Source organism: Octopus sinensis, linkage group LG8 (genome assembly GCF_006345805.1).
Source record: "Octopus sinensis linkage group LG8, ASM634580v1, whole genome shotgun sequence".
NCBI classification, from domain to species: Eukaryota; Metazoa; Mollusca; class Cephalopoda; order Octopoda; family Octopodidae; genus Octopus; species Octopus sinensis.
In genome coordinates this window covers 23,837,179-23,860,867 of record NC_043004.1, presented here as the reverse complement: position 1 = coordinate 23,860,867, position 23,689 = coordinate 23,837,179, and the positions used below count along the sequence as shown (strand labels likewise).

At 36.0% G+C, this 23,689-nt stretch overlaps 1 protein-coding gene across 2 annotated transcripts in view; it reads left to right on the top strand.

The window, feature by feature from the left end:
* LOC115214911 (atrial natriuretic peptide receptor 1) overlaps positions 1–23,689 on the top strand; it is a 795,859-nt gene that overhangs the window by 409,561 nt on the left and 362,609 nt on the right. For both annotated transcript variants that reach the window (XM_036505277.1, XM_029783970.2), the window contains exon 4: positions 7,818–7,953. In XM_036505277.1, coding sequence (XP_036361170.1) covers positions 7,818–7,953 — 136 coding nt within the window. The remainder of the gene's footprint in view (positions 1–7,817; positions 7,954–23,689) is intronic.

Here is a 23,689-nt window from a genome sequence, read left to right as displayed (position 1 = left end):
ATTGCTTATATATATATATATGCATACACACATACACATACGTACATATGTACATACATATATATATGTATATATATATATATATATAATATATATATATATATAATATATATATATATATATATATATATATATATATATATATATATATATATATCCACACATATGCACGCATACATGTATACATGCTCATATGTGTATTATTAAACAATCAAAAAATAAGTTGGAGAGTTAACGGAAATTATGTATCCTCTTACTAACGAAGAACACACCAAATTCATCAAGAAGGAACTATACAAGTCTTATAAACTGACACCGATATCTGCCTTTTACAATTTCAACACCAGCCAGTGCAAACTTATGAACAAATTATACGTGGACGATTGCACAGAACCCTACTGCTTTACATTTCCACATTTCAACGTTATGGATATATGTATGTATGTGTGTGTGTGTGTGTGTGTGTGTGTGTATAAATCCGGATTATTCTGTGACTGAGTTCCACCTAGTATTGAATATTTTAACGTAACAGACACTGTGTAGGGCCAGGATGAAATTAAATGTATCACATTCTGATGATCGCTTAGCAGACCAAACTTCGAAGTCACTCCCAATACTTTTTAGAGAATAATCAATACAAAAATTATTGATTAATCCTTTATTGTTATATTAAATTGCTTTTATTATAACTTGACATAAAAACTGTGTGGGTGAGTGCGAGTACGCGCGCGTGTGTATGTGTGTTTGTGTGTGTGAATGTCTGTGTGTGTAGGTGGGTTTTTTTTGCGTGCGTGCATTTTAATATCTGGTGGTACCTTCTGCTTCTGCATAGGTGTTGCTATACTTATGGAGGTGCTGCCTACTTATACATAAAAGTTATCTTAACCCAATTTAGGATTAATGTAAAGCATATACGCAGTTTCATGCCTGAAAAATGACATTTCCTTTGCTGAACTTTAGCAAGAGAAATGAAAATTACAGCGTAAAAACGTCAAGATGTCATATATATATATTACAGTAACAAACGTACATTTGTACGTAACTCTAAGAAACTATGAACGTTTCACATCCCACATTTGAAAATGTTTATTGCTGAACATAGTAAGTGGAACTTTGCTGCACGTTTGAACCCCCGAAGACATCGGGGATCATTTATACTTGAAGTCGTTGCGTACCGACAATATCTAATGCACCTTTCCCTCCATTTGATGATCTACGATTTTAGAAGGAAATTAATACTCTTTCTAGCGGATGGAGGGACAACCATGAGGTTTCCTCGTTGTGTTGATATCACTTAATTATTTATCCTTCGCTCCATTGTTCGGTCCCACCAATGACTACTTTCTCTGTCAAACTTCCAACGTCTGTAAAATAAGGATTAGTTAGATAAGGAGATTCATTTTAGTATTTTCCATCTTACCCTTCTCCAAAATGTCTCACCATTTCACGTTATTATTCTTATTGGAAACCAATGAACTGGAAATACTAAATTTTCACTTGAATTCCTAGACTTTCAAAGCATTCTGACTGGGAAGTTCAATATTGTTCTTGCAACTGATAAATCGCAATTCCTTATTAAGATTTCGTTGTAATTTCTGACACTGGTCGACAAAGAGGCATTGAAGTATTTGTTTAGTCAATAGGAACCTGACAAATGATCTGTAAGTTCACAAATTCTTTGCTTTGTTTTTTTTTATGTATCATTTTATTATCTGAGCATGTGTGTTTATATGTATACATGTAAATTTGTGTGAGAATGTATATGAATATATGTGTGAATATATGTTCGTGAATATATATGTGAGTGGACATATGTGCATCTGTGGGTGCGGCTGACCATGAAAATGTTCCCATAAGATAAGGAATTAGGCCAATACTCTTTTATTTTCTTTTGATACGCTTTCAATAATGACTTTCCCTTTAATAATTTCTGTGGTATAATAAAAGACGCTTCTAAAAAGATGGTTTCGCTTTAATACACAACTGTGATGAGTTGTTTTTATTCCACGCCATTACAGTTCTATGTCTCTTTATTCCCATAACTTATTTCTGTTGAAATCACTTCTGGATATCTTTGCATTTTTCGATTTGTTTTCTTCTTTTGGTGTCATACCTCTTGCAACAAAGAACCAATACAATTTTCGTTTTTACTTTCCCAAATGTTTATCCAAAATATCTTCAATATATAACAAATGTCAAATGAAATTGAGGCTATGACCGACCATAAAACCATAAGTAGCGAACGACTGTAATGACGACAATCGACAATACTAACGTTGTGTGCCTTCATTTATATGTTGGTGATGTGCTCTGTTATCGGATTTTCTCCATTCACTCATTTGTATTACCAAGTATTCAGTGCATTCTATTGCTCATTGGTTAATATATTTATAAATAGCGTATCTGTCTTTCAATAGGATATCTATATTTTCTATTGCCTTCTTTTATCCCATCTCCCCCGCCATCTATCTATCTATCTATCTAATTATATATAGGTGTATATAAGTATGAGTGTGCGTCTGTATACATACACACACATGCACACATACATACACATATGCAGTGGCGTTCATTGTTTATCCTGTCTTTAAGATAATATTCTCCACCCTTCCTAATTGCTTTCTCTTCCCCTAACCTATGTCACTACGCACGCGCACACTCTCTTACTCTCACACACTCTCTCTCTCTCCTTCTCTCTTAACTCACCTCCATCGTCCTAATATATGAAGTGAATATTGAAAAGTTATTCCGCCTATATTGCAAAGGCTCGATCGAATATAGGCGAAATGTTTTCACTAGTACAATTAATGCTAAGTCGTCGAAATTGGCAGAAACAGCGTCCGAAAAATATCTTCCTACACTTCTTCTTGTTCTTTCGCTTCTAATTTCAAATCTCACCCAGATCAACTTCGCCTTCTGTTCTTTTGGGGGTCATTAAAATAAAGCAGCAATCCAGTACCGGGTGCGATGGTATCAACTAACACACCAAACTTACTGGACTTCTGTTTCAATTAGAAACAATTATTCCCATTAATATTGGTAGCTTTTAATTGAATTCTGTTGAATGAATTGTAAAAGAAGTGTTTAAGTATTGATGTGTCAGTTTCGTTGATCAGTTTCCATAAATTGTCAATCAGTATTTTGTTCAAAGTCTTCGAGGGATGTGTTAGTAATAGGTTCCAGACAAAACGAAGTTACGATGATTTATGTGGAGTAGGTTAACATGTGTCAGTTAAAAGGAAACTACAACATAATTTGCAATGAATGCGGGAGCAATAGGTTTTAACTGGAATTTATGACGTGATGTATGATGACTATAGTAGCAGATGAGTATAAGGAGGTTTCATTTACTTTTTAATTCATTCCATTTATTTTATATCATCTACATTGTTGATAAGCGCATGTATACCACAACATCTCGCTATATCATTTATAAAAAGCAGAGATATTTCCATGTGTAAACTCATAACGCTTGGAATAGCGTTCAAATATCATTCAAGTCGCATCTACAACCAATATCAAAGTGCAAACTCATATTGGTGCAATTCTAGATGACCCTAATGACCCTAATGACCCTAACGATGTAGAGTATGTACATCAGAAACCTATACATTTGATTACACTGTGTAACACAATTTTTGTTCTAGAGTAGTGATTGTTATTTCCTATTTGCTTACCCCTAGAAAGTATGAAAAATGGTTAATATTTCCTTCAAAATTTAATTTTGTTACTTTTATTCAAACCCAAAGAATCCCTCTCAACACATGGCTATGATGCTCCTCCACTACCCCAGCTCATGATGAGAGATGCACTCATTGTCGGTCACTTATAGACATGTGCAAGTGGTTATGGTCAAGCAACTGACATCAAATCTGTGCTATTGAGTAGAATATTTGCTATAACAATATATTTCTTCATCACTTCAATGCTGAATCTGTCTGAAATACAAAGGGATACAGGTCAGTTTCAGAACATTAATGTCTGTGTCCGAAAAGGAAAGCTTGAAGGGAATAACAGTCATTTCCTTTGATTTCTAGATAGAAGCAAATATGTAATAACACTTACTGACCAAAGACAAAAACAATTTTAAATTACACAGCGTTATAGCTCTCCTCGAACAAAACTGGCCAGGTGTTAAAATGAAAGGTAAAATATGATCTCTTCTGTTAATCAGCTACATTTGCAATTTCTCGAGATGACGTAGATGAGATTACTGCGCATTTTAATCTATGTAGAATCAGACGTAAGCTCCTGTTTGTGTGAAACTTGCATCGCTTTCTTCGTTCACAGTCAAATCCAAATTCACTCCGTTTCAATGTTTTATGGGTAGCTTAAAGCAAAGAGAAAGCCTACAACATGTGAATAGTAAACATTCTGTTTTATTATAAGTTAATGTACTTTTGATTATATTTATTTCAGTTAGTTATATATATATTTAATGCTTGACACATCAAAAAGCTAAAATTATGCGGTGAAAAAAAACACAATTTCATTTTTTTGGGTAGATGCAGAACACAACTTCAGATATGCTTTTATAGTATTGTGGCTTCATCAGCTAAATACAGGCCACACTGTAAATGTAAAATTATTAAATCTATTACAATTTTACACACTTGTTGGCACAAAAATTTAGAATTGATTGCAGAATACGTCCTTCGATTGTTCAAACAGTATCTAATTCCATTTCGTTACCCAAACATGCATTATGAAATGAGAATCCCAGACCGTGTCAAAACCGCATTCTAACGTATATCTTCTCTCCTCCATATATATATATATATATGTATGTATGTATGTATGTATGTATGTATGTATGTATATATAACATTATTGTAATTATAGAGAATGTTATGCAGAAGTAGTTTAATCATTTATTTTGAATACTTAAGCAATATGAGACAAGAATTGCAGGAGAGAGTGTTTAAAATTATTGCAGGAAACAATTATCATGACAATGTGTCGAATTTGTGTATTAATGATTTAGCATAGAGGCAGAGTTTAAAACCCGGCAGTATTAAATCAGACACAGATTATATTGAATTGAATTATATATAATTGACAGCAAATAACTTGGTGATTAAATTACAGCATATAATGTTTATTAAATTTGTTATTCTAATAGATAATTTACGAATTGATTTTATATAGATTTATATGAAATGTAACTCACATATTCCACTAATTAGAGAATGACTCCCTATACGGTTATTCTACCTCCAGTAAATAGCAACCAGACACCCTTCTTGTCAAACACTAATGTCTTACAAAACGAAAGGAAATAACATATGCTGTACTTTATTTACATTATTTACATTTGATGGATATTTGTCTTCATCTTGTTTGTTGTAAACACAACGTTTCGGCTGATATACCCTCTAGCCTTTATCAAGTGTCTTGGGGAAATTTCGAACCTGGGTTCTCATTCCTAAGGTATTTTTCGATGTTCTTAGTATTATTATTATTATTATTATTATTACTATTATTATTATTATTATTATTATTATTATTATTATTATTATCGAACTCAGAATCTTGGGATAGTAGCCCGCGCTCTTAACCCCAAGATTCCGAGTTCGATTCCAGGCAGTGACCTGAATAATAACAATAATAATAATAATGACACCGAAAAATACCTTAGGAATGAGAATCTAGATTCGAAATTTCCCCAGGACACCTGATGAAGGCTGGAGGGTATATCAGCCGAAATGTTGTGTTATCAACAAACAAGACGAGGCCAAAAATCCGTCAAATGTAAATATTGTAAATAATGTATATAATTCCTTATCTCTTAAATATAGAACTGAACATATGCTGAAGTATCAAATATCCGATGGGTGAACATATATTTGGTGGTCCATGCAAGAATGTTTTTGATTATAGGTCTGCAGGATTATGGACCAGCTGGAGCTAAACTCCAACAATAACAACATATTGGAACAAACTGCGATTCAGTCACACAGTACTGGCTTAAAAAAGATACACTGAATTATGTAGACCGGAGTATACTGTCTTAATAATGATAGAACAGTCATGGATGGAATGCTTTGATCAAATCTTTTCTGGAATAAACAACAACAACAACAACAACGCAACAAAGATAGTAATGTAAGGCAACTGTATATAATTAGTCTCGTGAGAGACTACCCATCGGTTTCTATGGTGGAATGGCTATCAGACATATGACCTCCTACGTCATACAGATGTGAATACTTATCATGGGGGATTTCTGAGGGAGCAATGTCATGGTGATCCGGGTCTGTCACTATGGAAACTAACGGTTTCTTAGAAGATAAAGAAAAGTTATGGCTAGCGTATGCTTAATTTGTTATTCGTTTATCCTCCAATTGCGTTTGGCTCAGAAGACTTATGTTCAATGACATTCCAGCCATTCTATAAATGTTCAGGCGGTGCATTCCCCGGATAACATCATTACTTGTTTTGTTTAAGACAGTAAGAAAGACTGGCTGCTATTTCTAGCAGTTAGGAACAACCAAATAGAGTCTTCTAACCCTATGTGGGACAGCCCACTCCTTTTAACTAATAAACACCACTTCTTTCGTATGCTGCAATAACTAAATATGTTGCGATATTTCTTTAAAATATTACTGAATTCAAGCATATCTGCATGTATTGATATTCTTCATAGCCCCTCCTCCTTCTCTCTCTGACACACATACACACTATCTGTCGATCTATCTTTCTGTCTTTCTGTCTGTTTGTCTGTCTGTCTCTCTCACTATCTATCTATCTATCTATCTATCTATCTATCTATCTATCTATCTATCTATCTATCTATCTGTCTGTCTGTCTTTCAGTCTGTCTCAGTATCTATCTATCTCTATATCTATCTATCTATCGATCAATCTATATATCTATCTGTCTGTCTGTCTTTCAGTCTGTCTCAGTATCTATCTATCTATCTATCTATCTATCTATCTATCGATCAATCTATATGTCTATCTGTCTGTCTGTCTGTCTTTCAGTCTGTCTCAGTATCTATCTATCTATCTATCTATCTATCTATCGATCAATCTATATGTCTATCTGTCTGTCTGTCTGTCTTTCAGTCTGTCTCAGTACCTATCTATCTATCTATCTATCTATCTATCTCTATCTATCTATCTATGTATCTATCTATCGATCAATCTATATATCTATCTATCTGTCTGTCTATCTGTCTATCTCTTTCACTATCTATCTATCTACCAATCTTTCTTTCTCTCACTTTCTCATCCTCTCTATTTCACACCCTTTTCTGCTATACCTCTGCGCTACATCTTTCCATGTTTCTGTTTCCCTCACTCATGCATAGGCAAAAGCATTTGCGTGCGTGTGCGATGCGTGTGTGTTTTTGTGTGCGTGCATGCGTGCATGCGTGCGTATGACTGGATCAGTGTGCATGTCAGTGTGTATTTGAGTGTGAGTGCGTGTGTCAATGTGAGTGCGTGTCTCAATGTCAGTGCGTGTGCAATATTTCACTTAATTTCTCCTAATATCGTTTGCTACATACGTATAGTATTTGGACAATCTGTCAAATCCACCGTGGTCGACATTGTCCTTCATCCTTTCGGAGTCGATAAAATAAATACCAGTTGAATACTGGGGATCGATGTAATCGACTTATCCCCTCCTCCGAAATTGTTGACGTTGTGCCAAAATTTGAAATCAATATTTGGATAATCTTATGCATAATCTCTGACGTGACGCTGACAATAAACAGCAATGGTATTTATTAATTTTCACAAATATGAAATTAAAATTCTGCATTTAATAATTTCAAAAGGCGAATACATTTATTTGTTTTCTATTTTCTTTAGGTAAACAGCTTTGTTGGAGCATTCCACGACGCGGTGATACTTTATGCTAAAGCTTTAAACGAAACATTGGAAGCCAATGGATCGATCAGTGACGGAAAGGCTATTACAGAGCGTATGTGGAATCGAACATTCGAAGGTAAATAAGACTTTCCCTACATCTCAAATTGTATTCAATTGTTAGAGTTAGTGTCATTGTTCTTCTCGTCGTCGTTGTTGTTGTTTCAGGTCAGTTTTAGTCAACGAGAATGATATTTAAAACTGTACCCCTCAAGAAGACCGAAACTTTTATACACATCATTTCACTTGAACCAAATTAGCTGATATGTCACTTTTAAAGACAACATAGTGTGAGTCAAGAAAGAATTCGTTACTATTTATTAAATTGCGATCGACCGTGTAGAAACGTTCATTTAAGCTTGATGTACATGGCTGATTCCTTTAATTCAAGCCAATCTAATAAAAGATTTTTGTAGATTTTCAAGAGAAAGAAATTTGTATGGTTCATTATTTCATTGAGAACTGGTATTATATAAACTGAAACCATATAAAGTTTTAACCAATATTGTTTAAGAAACTTTTCTTAATTTCTTGAAGTCAAACATTTGGTAGGACTTATATAAGTTTTTCAAAACGTCGTTTCCAAGCATCCATAGTACATAAACTATAGTTGGTAATTAATTCTAAACCACTTTTCTGGATTATCGCATTTTGGAATCGTACTATTTAGTTACTTTTTAATTGTGGAGTAGATTGAAATCTTCAAATTTATGTCATCTTGCCGATTGCGTTTGCTGAATCTCATTTTCCTCGTATTTTCACATTTAGATAAATCAATAAAAGCTACAAATAATAATACAGGCATCCAGAAAATCTGATGCCATACACGCAATAGTCAGTAACTGGGGAAAATGTTGTGGTTGTCATACCTGCTAAAAATAGGCGACAAACTTAGGCGTTGCTGTGTTGTAAGGCGGTGAGCTGGCCATTAGCACGCCGAGCGAAATGATTAGCGGTATTTCGTCTGCCGCTACGTTCTGAGTTCAAATTCCGCCGAGGTCGACTTTGCCTTTCATCCTTTCGGGGTCGAGTAAATAAGTACCAGTTACGCACTGGGGTCGATATAATCGACTTAATCACTTGTCTGTTCTTGTTTGTCCCCTTGATGTTTAGCCCCTTGTTTCCAACTACATGCCAAAGCCTTCTGAGTGAATTTAGTTGACAGAAACTCAAAGAAGCTCTTTATATATACATACATAGATCTCATCTATAGAGATCAATCATTCCAGTTTTCATCGTCTGGTGCTCATTTTAGACCAGGTGATTTGATTTTTAGTTATAGTTCGTATTTTCTGTACGTACTCTCTCTTCCTTTCTTCTCTAATTGGCATGTATTATCTAACAGAATCAGAATTTAACGAATTCAAAGAGGAGAATGTATCAGTCCATGACCGCAGAACAGAGACATCACAGAGAAGAGTTGATAGAAACTATATAATCGGGTGGGAGTGGTAGCAGTATCAGCAGTAGGATTTGGATAAAATATGCGTTCTTTTTTCGTTTGGACGCATCAGGTTTTCGGTAATTTTGTCGCCGGTGTTTGTCATTTGTCCCCATATCAGGCCATGTGAGTTGACTTGTATAATTTACAATGAATGATTTTATATGAAGATTTTCGTTTGAGGTCTTCGAGTGACACTTCGAGACTCAGTGAGAAATCAATAATACTAAAATGTTGAAATCTCACCACTCACAGACCGCCATGCAATACTAGAACTTACACAACAGGAATATTATCTCCATCCTTACATCTACTTAAAATATTTATTTACCATTGAAACAATATCTACTGTTTTTCTTTTTAGCTGTTATCTTTTTTTATAGTTGATGCAAAAATTCTATATTTTAGAGACGAGGAAAACGGAGATTAGACTAGTGTTAACTTTTTGAAAATCAATACAATCGTACGTGTAATGAAATCACTTACTTCCAAAACTGAAACTACGACTCAGTCTAGAACTGCTGGTAATTTACATCTTACGCCCGCGTTAAACTTGCTATTTGTCACTTGTAAGACAATAAATTAGTCATGACTTTCATCATTTTCCTATCCACGTCACATTGAACGAGGTAGTAAAAATGTTAACGACATACCACAGTCTTTTCAGTCTTATTGCACACCCGCGCGCACAAAAATACACATGCGCACACACACATACACACACATGCACACAGACACATAAAAAGTATATACCAATGCACATAATGCATAGAGATAACATTACAGTTATTCTACCCACTGCAATATAGTGTTTGTTTTAATTTTGAATTCGATATACACACCTCGATCACTCTTTATCTAGCTACAAATATGTCATAGTGAAGGTGATGAGGGCGTTGCACTCACAAGACCGCAAGATCGCAGTTTCGAATCCCGGACAAAAATGTGCATTGTGAGCTTAAACAAAAAATTCCTTTTACTTTGCTCTGAGATCATTTTGACGTCTTACGCTTTGCACAATGTGCACTTGTGCAAGCAATGTCTATTTTATGAAGTGAGTGAGCCTGTATACAGCACAAACATATGATCACTGTAAACACTGCCGCCTACGAAAAGAGAGATCATGAATATCAAATAGATCAGAAGAAAAGGAAATAATAAATGTGACTTTCAGGAATTTTTCATTTGAAAAAGTTGTATAGATGAAGTATAATATATTCAAAAATATATTTTATATCTTCTAGTCTCCGAGTGTTTTTCAAATGAAATCGGTCTTATTTTCAACTTGTATACGATATTCAAGTTATTGTTGCTTATATTGTGATATTCAAGTTATTGTTATTTATAATGTGATATTCTAGTTATTGTTATTTATTCTGAAGTCAGCCGATGTCTGACAGACCTATGATCAAATCACGTCCCAATTGTGGACATGATGCCTGATATTTCGAGCTTTAAGACGGAGTTTGTTGCTCTAACAATTCAAACACTGTCATTAAGGCCTGTTCATTGGGTTGTGGTTGATGTTTCTGTTGAGGATAGTCCTTTGATCACATATACACAACAGACAGACTATATGAGCGCATGTGTATGTATGTGTGCATGTATATATTAGTACATATATGTGTGTGTGTGTGTATGATTACCTCTATCAAAATCTCACTATTTATCTAACTCCATCTGTCTATCTGTCTATCTAGCTATTTGTGTGTGTGTGTGTGTTTGTACGTATCGCATATTTCAACAAGCAAGACATCGACATATTATTAATGCTTCCAGCTTGGTCTGAACTTAGCTGAACTTAATCATATTGTCATCATTATTATTTTTTTTTTTTGCCTCATTCAGAGTTTCATATATTAGTGAATAATTAAATGGTCATCACAAACTTTCTGACAAAAGTAGATTCTACGATCTGGTTTCCAATCTTCGTTAAAGACAGCTCACTTCATAAATACTGAACTACTGTTGACAGCATTTGATACTTTTTAAACTCAGTTTTAGCAATTCATATTTATACATGCATGCAGCTTCTTTGCCAATATAGATTAGTTGTCCTCTACTCTGGTATCACAAACCTATATTATGATTTGAAGAACATTAGAAAAGTATGCAGTTTAGGTCATCCTTCAGCCATTGTCATCATAAATCAAATGGAAGTTGAAAACTTCAGGAGTTTACTACATGCCAAACTACTGAATAAATTATTGCATTATAACTAGGTAGAAGCAGTCTTTCTTCGTAGACACCAGTGTGCTTTGAAGTTCATACATTTTCGAAAAGTATTCTCAAATTATATTAGGATGATTTCAATCGGGATTGGAGAGCTGTCTTAATTCTCTTTCGTAGGAGACATACATGCTTTTATATGTCACTTGTCATCAAAACATTACAAAATTGTATTTAATTATAGATATACTTTCAGTAAAGATAAAATCTTATTATTGAGTTTCTTTGAATGTGTAAGTCTTGCGAATATATATTTGCAGTGACGTTTAAGATGTTAAACATTCATACATTTTTTAAAGATGATATAGTTGAAGACTGCGGAATAGATGATAATCAAATGGGACAGTGTCCGGCGAATATGATGGGTGGAGCATCGTTTCCCTTTCCAGCCTTTGAAATGACATTCTCGCTGTATTTAACCGAGCATTATCCTAATGGAAAAAAAACCTTTCGATGATCGTTTTTTTCTAGTGCTGACTTGAATGAGTGGTTGAATGACCAAATCCAAGCTTCTCTGCTAGTTCCTCAACAGTTACGATGGGATTTGGTTTCACCAGGGTTTGCAGGACGTCCTCGTTGTGCTCTACAGATCTTCCAGGACGAGGATCATCTTCTAGTTCCGGCTCGGAATTTCTGGAACTGCCGTTGACACTCGCTTACACTTATTGTCCGATCCCCATATACTGCATTGATATTCCTCGCACTTTCCGTCGCGTTGTTGCCTTTATTGAACTAATAAAACAAAATATGACGAATATGTTCTTTTGTCACTTCCATTATAGCTTGGAAAAAAACAGTTACAATCGAACTGCACTTTTCAAAACTTTCACTAAGAATGAGGACAAGGTACAATTACCACCTACTTTTATAGCAAGTTGATGCAGGTAGTTTATCCTACCCGCCACCAACAATTAGTTCATGGAATTGAGAAAAACCGCATTATATATGGAATGAACCAAGACATATATATATATATATATATATATATATATATACATATACACCAACATACTCATATGCATGCCTCTCACCACTAAATATACCTACTGCTGCTAACATGTCACAACCACTCCCTCACATACACACACACATATACAGTGGACATTTTCGTACACTCCTGATTTAAAAACAACTTTATCTCTCTCTCCACTTCCGGTCACTTCAACCATGTAACAACACCCGCGCTTTTCGTGGTCTGTTCTTTTTCATGAAGTCCCATGCTCGAAACGTCACACAACCCATTTCTACCCATCTCAAACTAAGTGTCAACCGAATACATTCACGGCGTATACTTTACTGGCTGTTGTTGTTTATATTTTTATTACTGTTTTTATTTTAGATTTGCCTGTACATGCATAGATGCATACATGCATAAAATGTATATATACACACATATATATATATGTGAATATATGTGAATATATATATATATATTTGTATGTTCATATGTCTACATATGTATTTATATTTACATATGTGTGTGTGTGAATGTGTTTGTGCGTACATGTATATGTATGTATATGTGTGTGCATATGTATGTACGTATATGTAGGTACTAACTGGCTAGGAACATAAATTTAGGTAACATATTCGACGGAGCGGGAAAACTGAATATTGTACACAATAAGAGAACAGAAACAAAAACTACCGAGAATTGTTAGCAACTTTGAATGAAAGAGGGGAGATGATGTCAAAAGCTTTAAAAGCGTTTCGCCATTGTATAGGAAAATACAAAATCCTATCTTTGCCTTGGAGACTTTAGCACATTTTATTCTTTTTATCACTTTTGTACACACATACACACACATTCTCTCATACACGCCCAAACATACAATTACACACAATCACGCATACACACGCACACTCACACACACACTTACACACTTACACACACAAACACAAACACAAGGACATAGACTTGTATGTATACTCAAGTGTACACTTAAGCGAGATTCACTGCGCATGTTTTCCGCGAATGTTGGCATTCATATTCATACAGATGGACATCTTAAAGACAAGCCGCAAAAATATACGTGCATATGTCTGTGAAAATATAAATGCGAGCGCCAAACGATATACATATGTATAGGCATAAACTTAAGCAAATGCAAATGAACTTGCATTCATATTTGCAGTAAATGGATATGTTCATTGATACGCATGTAGGTACGCATGTGAAAATACGAAAGTATATATATATATATATACACACACACACATATATATTCAAACAAATCTGCTTCATGTACATAAAAAACGTCTTTTAAAAATATTTATTAAAGAAGTGGGATACAAATGTTGCTATCTTCAACTGATCCATGTCGGCGAAAATATTTCAAAAGAACCAGGAACTAAAAACATTTGCAGTTGACTCTCCCAAGGGGAAAGTTTTTGTTTGATTTCTACTTCATCTTGGTTCTAATTCTCTCCGCCATCACCCCTTCTTTCATCATCTCTGACACACACAAAACCATTCTCCCTCTCTCTCCTTCTCTCTCTTTCTCTCTCTCTCTCTCTCTCTCTCTCTCTCTCTCTCTCCCTCTATCCTGGTATGGAGTCTATTTCTCATCGCAGGGTATTTCGTTACATTTGTATACCATTTATACCAAACTTTTGCATTCCCTAACAGAAAATATTTTTTATCTGTCGATAAAAGAAGTGAAAGTATGAAAATAGGAATAAATCATAAAGTTGAAGTCGATGATGATGATGATGATGATGGTGATGATGATCATGACGCTAATAGCTGTAATAACAATAGGCACACGGACTGAAATTTTGGGGGATGAGGCTGTTCGATTACGTTGACCCCAGCGCTTAACTGGTGCTTATTTCACCGACCTCGAAAGAATGAGAGACAAAACCGACCTCTGCAGAATTTGAACTCAGAACATAAAGATGGACGAAATACCGCTAAGCATTGCCCCCGGCGTGCTAACGATTCTTCCAGCTCACCGCCTTGCTCCTTAATAATAATAATAATAATAATAATAATAATAATAATAATAATAATAATAATAACAATAATAATAATAAGAAGAAGAAGAAGGGTGGACACCGGGGAGAAGGGTGGACACCAGGGAGAAGGGTGGACACCGGGGGAAAGGGTGGACACCGGGGAGAAGGGTGGACACCGGGGAGAAGGGTGGACACCGGGGAGAAGGGTGGACACCGGGGAGAAGGGTGGACACCGGGGACGTTTAAGATGTAAGAAGGAAAATACAGAGCTCCGAAATCTATCCACAAACATCGAAAACAAGGACACCCTATGGAGCCAAAGATTTACTAACAAAGAATTGGACTATATCCGAGTAAGTAATACGAATTGAAATTTATTACTATTTTCGAAACGAAATGATGTACACTACCGTCAGAAATTAATTAGCACCCTTGATTTGCTCTTCACTCAAGGTATGTGCTGTCACCTAGTGGCCATATCTCGAACTATTGCTTTGTTGCGAGTTCACTGTTGCGCAGAACGATGACGTAATTTTGTTTGCAGAGCAGTTTGAGAGTCTACAGCCTTATGATGTTGACATAGCAGTGCAACAACTTGGAGTGCGGATGCAGACAAATCTTCCTTTGTTTAATAGATATAGGTAGCGCCTCTCAAGAACCGAAATCACACCATACTAAGTTTTCTCATCGCGTAAGACGTTTTGAACAGCTCATAGGTTAATTGATTTAACCTATTTAATGTAGAAATTTGAGAAGTGCTAATTAATTTCTGACGCAAGTGTATTTTGACTCGATATTATCTCCACCTCTAACACAACACATGTAAACATGCGTGGAACAACACGATCATCCCCGACCTCAAACACCATGTACAAAGGAACTACGAAGAAATTAAATGCCACCGATACTATTCAACCCAAGAATAACAACAAAAAACCTACAACAAAAAATGTACGAAAAACTACACGTGCGAAATAATGTGACAACAGAAATAAACGGACCGGTACCCTACGAAAATGACGACCGTCAAAATAATGGGCCGGACGTTGTACCTCATGTCCCGCAATTAAAACCCAAAAGACGTAATAAGACACGTGAGGAATACATTTCTATCTTACACGCATACTTCACAGCAATGCTCTACCCACAAAATGAAAATACAACAACACATACATATAAAATATGGAAGGAAAATAATAGAGGTATAGACTTGGATACAGCAATGAACCCTAATAAATTAGCTAACGTACGAAGATACATTCTCAAAGCCAAAAAAATATCAGAAATAGAAATAGAACATTTAAAAGAAAAAATACACCAGAAAATGTAGATAGAAGCCACACAACAATGCCCAATAATATAAACACTGAAACTGTAAAACACGAAGACAAACGCAACATTCCCAACAAACACGATGTAAACAACGAAGGGGAGCCTAATGATTATGATAATATAAAAAATAAAATAATCAAAGAACTAAAAACCACAAAGCTCAAAATGGACCACCGACCATACCTCCCAAGATTAAAAATAAACGCAATAACAACACCAATTATAAACAACATAAACCTAGCCGTCACTGAACTAGCCACTGAAACAAAAAAAAGTGATATCACTGAACTAAATGACTTGATATACGCCGCAGCCACTGCAGCCACAAAAGAAGCTGGATACTCACCCAAACCCGCCCAAACAGGAGTACCACCACCCAAACAAACCCTGTGGATAAATAACATCCAAAACAAAATAAAAAAAATTAGAAAAGACCTGTCGATTCTTAATGAAATCAGCAGATAAAAGAAAAGCTGAAGCAAAATATCCTTGCCAAAGCTCAAAGGATCCGCCGGTACGAGAAACGCCAACGCTTCTTTGAACAGAACAAAAGTTCAACTCCGACCCCAAAAAGTTCTACCAAGAACTAGGCAAAAATAAAAGAAGTCACTGCAGCACCAACGGCAGAAGAATTGGAAGAATTCTGGAAAGAAATATGGTCGGCGAACGAACAGCCAAAAAAAGGAGTATGAAAATAACAAACTCGGCATCTGAACAACTTTGGACCCCCATAACAACTGAAGAGGTCACCCAGGCACTGCAAAAACTAAGCAACTGGAAGGCACCTGCGCATGACAAGATCCCCAACTTCTGGTTGAAATATCTAACAGGAATGCACAAAAAGCTGGCTGAAAACTTTAACAGCATACTAGCAGAGCCAGAGACAATGCCTGAATGGCTCACGAAGGGGAAAACCATCTTAATTCCCAAATCAAATGAAACAACAAAACCAGAAAACTACAGACCAATAACCTGCCTCCCTACTATGTTCAAGGCATTTACTGCAGTGATAACGCAAAGGCTGAACAAGCACCTGGACGAAAACAAACTGTTCCCAGAAGAGCAGAAAGGATGCCGCAAGGGCTCATATGGCTGTAAAGATCAACTAATGATTAATAAAGCCGTAACTGAAGACAGCCACAGAAAGAAGAAAGGCCTCAGTATGGCCTGGATTGACTACAAAAAGGCGTTTGATAGCATCCCCCACACATGGATCCTCGAAAAACTAGCCATTAACAAAGTAGCACCAACAATCATAAAATTCATAGAGCACTCTATGAATAAATGGCAAACAGTCCTACACCTCCAAACAAAAGAGGGACTCATGAAAACCAAAGACATCCCCATTAAGAGGAATATTCCAGGGAGACACGCTCTCTCCACTCCTTTTCTGCTTGGCACTGTCACCTCTATCTGATATGCTAAATAGAACTGGATGCGGATATAAATGTTACGGCAAAACGATCAGCCACCTTTTATATATGGATGACCTAAAACTATACGCTGCAAATGACAAACAGCTGGAAACACTATTAAAAACAGTTCATGGATTTACCAAAGAAATAGATATGAAATTTGGATTAGAAAAATGCGCCAAAGTAACCCTGAAAAGAGGAAAACTAGTTAAGAGTACACAATCACACTAGATAAAACCAATGAAATAAAAGAATTAGACCAAAGCCAAACTTACAAATACTTAGGAATCCATGAACTAGATAAGACAAACACACACAAATGAAAGAGAAAATAAAAAAAGAATATTATAGACGAGTTAGATCAATACTAAAAACAGAGCTCAATGCTAAAAACAAGATAATAGGTATCAACACTTTAGCTGTCCCAGTTATAAGTTACAGCTACAATATCCTTAACTGGACACGAAATGAACTGTCCAAAATAGATAGGAAAACAAGAAAAATACTGACAGGATCTAGGATGCATCACCCAAAATCTGACATAGAAAGACTATATATACAACGTATAGAAGGTGGTAGAGGCCTTATACAGCTGGAAAACTACTATAAAATAACCACCATAGGACTGCAAAAATACCTACTTCAGAAGGAAGGAAAACTGATCCAGATAGCAGCAAAACACGAGCAAAACAAAAAACTGTTCTCAGTATTTAAGGAAGCTGACAAATACAAACAAGAAATCATACCACCTAATAAATACAAAAAGAAGAAGAAGACGATGAAGAAACAACAAAAGCTATAAAACAAATGAAATCCAAACTAAAAATAGAACAGCAACGAACCATGATAAAACGATGGCAAGAAAAGCCCCTTCATGGTAAATACTGCACTAAACTAAACGCAAAAGAAATAGACAAAGAAAAATCCCAGCAATGGTTGAGAAGCTCAGGACTCAAAGCAGAAACAGAGGGATTTTTAATTGCAGCACAAGACCAAAGCCTCCCCACCAGAAATTACCAAAAACATGTAATGAAAAGAAATATTACAAGTAACTGCAGAATATGTGGAGATGGACAAGAAACAATAAATTATATTATCTCTAGCTGCCCAGTCCTGGCTAAGAAGGAATATATTCACAGACATGACAGAGTTGGAACCTACATACATTGGAAGCTATGCCAACATTATGGAATAACAACAGAAAAAAGATGGTATAGGCACACACCAGAAAATGTCACAGAAAACGAGAAAGCAACCATACTCTGGGATATGCCGATACACACAGATAGAGAAATTAAGGCCAACAGACCAGATATAGTTGTCAGAGATCATGAAGAAAAAAAATGCTTTCTAATTGATGTATCAATACCGGCAGATGACAACGAGTCTCTAAAAGAAATGGAGAAACTCTCAAAATACAAAGACCTGGAAATAGAGGTAACTAGAATGTGGAACCTGAAAACAGAAACAATTCCTATCATAGTAGGTGCATTAGGCATGATAAAAAAATATTCAGACAAATACATAACAAAAACACCAGGACTTACAAACACATATAACATACGGAAAATTGCACTACTAGGCACTGCACACATCCTACGCAGAACACTTTCCATACAATAACCATCAGAGCATCACAACAAATCACAGCACATACCCAAGGCACACAGAGCTGCGCTCGGTAGTGAAGTGAAAGCACGCTATAAAAATAAAACTACTGAATAATAATAATAATAATAATAATAATAATAATAATAATAATAATAATAATAATAATAATAATAATAATAATAATAATAATAAGGCGGCTGTATATGCGAGAAAGGCGGCTGGACGTGACAGAGGATGGACGTATTTTTACGATGCTCTGAACTGGCAACAGCGAACCCAGCAGGTCAACTGTAGAAAACTGGAATATCTACTGTTTTCTGTAAGTAATTTGAATTACCCTCAAAATAAGTAAAAAAAAAAAACTTACATATCTACAGCTCATACAAACGTACACCTAACAAGAAAAATTAGAAACATACATATCTCCAATTCTGTGTGAACATTTACATTTAGTCGTCTCTCATGACTATAAGAATGTGTAAAATTGCCTTTTAAATTACCTTTTATTGTAACAACACAATTAAATGCACGATAAAAAGTTATGGAATTAAGCACCTACTACTATATACATACAACTGAATTCAGAAATTTAAAAATATATACATAACATTGAACTCAGAAAGTTATTTAAAAAAAAGAAAAAAAAATCTTCGACGAAAACATCAGATAATATGTGTGAGTGAATATACATATATATACATATACATATGCATGTGGTGAAGAAGAAAAGAGAAAGGGAAAAAAAATAAATAAATAAATAAACGTAAACAGGTTTGACCTTTTACTGACCATTAACGTCCTTTGTCTCCACCATCTACCGTGGCTATTTAGAGACCCAAAGAACATGAATTCTTTAACCACCCATTCTCCAACACAATGGAGTGTTGATGGTGGCTGTGGCTACACATTGAAGATGATGATGGTGATGGTGATGTTGCTGATGATGGTGATGGTGGTGAAGATGATAGCAATAACAATAATAACTGACAGATCCCGTCTTTTTCCCTTTCTTTTCGTTTCCTTCTCCGTTTTTATTCTCATTATTTCGAACTAATACAGACACAGTAAGCCTTGAAGAAGGAAGAGGAGGAAAGGAGGAAAAAAAAAATGTCCGGAGATAAAACTATCAACAAAAAAAATACAGACGAATATAGATCTGCTAGTCTTAAGAAGCGGCGCTATGAGCAATGCTTACATGTAGTGAACCCTAAACTGACAGAGCCATCTCCTAATATAAGAATGGATGCTCGTCATGCTTCAAGGTCAACAAATCAAACAATAAACCGCATTGGTCATTGCGCGGATTACAAAAGACCACGTACCCGAAAATTGAACCAAATCCTGATTGAAAAATCAGTTACTGGATCAAATCTTCCCAACACACAGGAGCTGGACGAACCCCACAACCGGAATATTCCAACGGATGGCCATCCATGCTCATCACCAAATAATCAAAAGAAAAAGAAGGAAAAATGGTCTAGGGAAGATAATAAAGAAGTTCTTGAGGCCTTCTACCATGCCATATATTTCCCCACAGATAAGTCTAGCACTGTACAAGCATACTTAAACTGGAGACAGAAACACCCTGAAGTAAGACCCTACATAGACAGTAACAAGCTTGCCAATGTTAGAAGAAACATTATAAAAAAGAAATTACTGACTGAAGTAGAGATTGATCAGGTTAGACAAGCAATATCGGATAAAATGAACGAAGCTGCAGCTAGAGAAGATAATACAGAGGAAATGATTATAGACCAGCCCAGGGCGGATAAAAACGAAGAGAGGATTGAAAGAGTTAGTATAAGTGATAGGCAAAGTGAAATACGCCCTGAACCAATCATAAACACTAAGACAGATGAGCATCAAATAGATAAAGAAAGTCACAAAATATTGACCCACAGAACTACATGAGCTAAAAAATCAAATCATGATTGAATGGCTGAAATTAAAGAAACCAGCATGGATGAGGGTGATACACTTCCTAAAATCCGCAACTCTAACCAAAACATGAAAATAATTGGTAAAATCCGGCTTGCACTTAAGGATATAATTTCAGTTAATGATGTTGATATCACAAACCTCAACCACCTATACTATGCATCCGCGAAAATCTCAACGATCCTATTGTAAAGATTAGAAAACGGCAACAGTCCCACAAAAAGCCTTCTTGGCAAGAGCGTCTGCAACAACAAATTAAAGTATTTAGATCTGCATTGAATATTTGAAAAACCTTAGGCTCACAACTACCAAACCTACAAAACCCAAAAATCACTGAAAAAATACAATATGAAAACTATACTTGATATTGATGCCACCATGAAACCATCAAACAAAAGGTATCTGCCAAAGCTTGCCCGCCATAGCGAGGTATGAAAAGCGTGTTAGATTTTTCAAGGACAACAACATGTTCGAAAATAACACCAAGAATTTTTACAGGTAAGATAGGAAAAACAGCGTTTACTGCAGGGTCTGTACCATCAAAAGAAGAAGTGCAGAGATTTTGGAATAAAATCTGGGCAGAAGAAAAAACACACAACGAAAAGGCCCCCTGGATTGACAGAATATCTACAGAACTGGACCCCTTAGAAAACAAAAGTGGGGAGGGTGTCAAGGTAGAAGATATAAGATCTGCTCTCAGGAGGTCAAGCAAATGGAAGTCTCCAGGAAAGGATAAAATTCCTAACTTCTGCTGAATGCCTTCCCAGAGAGCCTGAACTGCTAACAGAACTGTACAATGATGTTTTGCAACACCTAGTAGGATGCCTCCTTGTTAGTTAATGGTTTAACATTCCTGCTTCCAAAAAGTGAAGAAACAAATGAACCAAAAAACTATAGACCCATAACCTGCTTAACAACTATGTACAAAACACTAACATCTGTCCTGACGGAATATACCTATAGTTTTTTAAAAACAGACAGCAGCATATTCCCTAATGACAGAAAGGATGTAAACGTGGATTCTACGGCTGTAAAGACCAACTACTCATCAATAAGATGATCTTAGAAGATTGTCACAAACGACACAAAATTATCAATAGCCTGGATAGACTATAAAAAGGCTTTTGATAGCCTACCACATAGCTGGATTAGGAAATGCCTTGAAATGTATAAGATAGCACCAACTCTGCGAAACTTCTTGACTGTAAGTATGAGATCATGGAGAACCACACTAACTCTGAACAGTGACAGTGAATCCCTAAATGCTGGTGATGTAAAAAATTTCGTGTGGCATTTTCCAGGGTGACTCACTGTCACACTCCTCTTTTGTTTATCCTTAATACCTCTCTCAAAGCTGCTCAATGACGCGCAGTACGGGTATAAAATTTTTGATAAAATATAAATCATCTCGTTTACATGGATGATTTAAAGCTTTTGCAAAAAATGATCAACAACTCAAGGGCTTACTAGCGATAGTCAAACAATTCAGTGACGACATCAGAATGCAATTCGGCCTCGATAATGTGCAAAGGCTACCTTACCAAGGAAAAATGACAGAAACATCTAACGTTAACCTTGACCAACAGAATGTCATAAAAGAACTAGACCCAGCGGAGAGCTACAAGTACCTAGGGGTAATTGAAGGGAACGGAATAAGGCATTCAGAGATGAAGGAAAGGATCAGGAGAGAATGCTATCGAAGAGTGAGAGCAATACTCAAGACAGAGCTGAATGCAAGAAACAGGATCGAAGCAATCAATGCATTAGCTATACCAGTCGTGACTTACAGTTTCAATATTGTTAACTGGTCAATTACTGAAATATGTCAGCTCGACAGAAAAATAAGGAAACTGTTGACAATGCATAGAATGCACACACCCTAAGGCAGATACAGAACGACTCTATCTGCCAAGAAAAGAGGGAGGCCGTGGTCTTTTGCAACTGGCAATAACAATGAAGATTGCTACAATTGGCCTAGACACCTACCTGAAAAACTCTGAGGACTGAATGTTAAAACTTGTCTCAAAACATGAAAACAAGAAAGCATCATACTCAGTCACAAAACAGGCAAAGGAATATCTAAGTGAATTCGAATACAACCAATTTCGGAATTAGAGATAGACATACAAGAAACAAGCACAGAAAAAGCTAAGGCGCATGAAACGTGCCAAAACTGCGGCCTTAGATATTCTGAATAATAAATGGCAAGAAAAACCTCTCTATGGCCAATACCCAAAGAGAGCGAATATGCAGATATCGACAAAGCCCTGACCCATCAATGGCTAATGGCCTCTGGCTTAAATCTGAAACAGAGGGGTTTATCATAGCAGCTCAAGATCAATGCCTACCAACAAGAAACTACCAGGCCAACATATTAAAGATCAGAAGCATTCCAACGTGTCGTGTATGCAAGCAACAAAATGAAACCATTGACCATGTGGTCTCCAAGTGCAGTCTTCTAGCGCCTACAGAGTATCTCAACAGGCACGATAGAGCTGCACAATATATTCACTGGGTAATCGTAAAAACCGGATTTGCCCCATGAAAAAAACTGGTGGGACACACACCACCCCCCAGTGCTTGAAAATGACACATCTCACTCCTCTGGAACTTCACCATTCAACTGACAGGAAGATAGATGCAAATAACCAGACATCATATTGAAAGACTTCAAACAAAGAACATGCCTCCTCATTGATATGACTGTCCCAATCCCAATCGATAAACGTATCTGTCAGGACCTACCAAACTGAGCAAATATAAAGATCTTGAAATAGAAATCAGCAAAATGTGGAAGCTGAAGACTAAAACTACCTGTTGTCAAGGTGCCCTGGGAATGATAGCAAAAGGGGCTGATAGCTACCTAACTCAGATACCAGGAAACCCAAAAT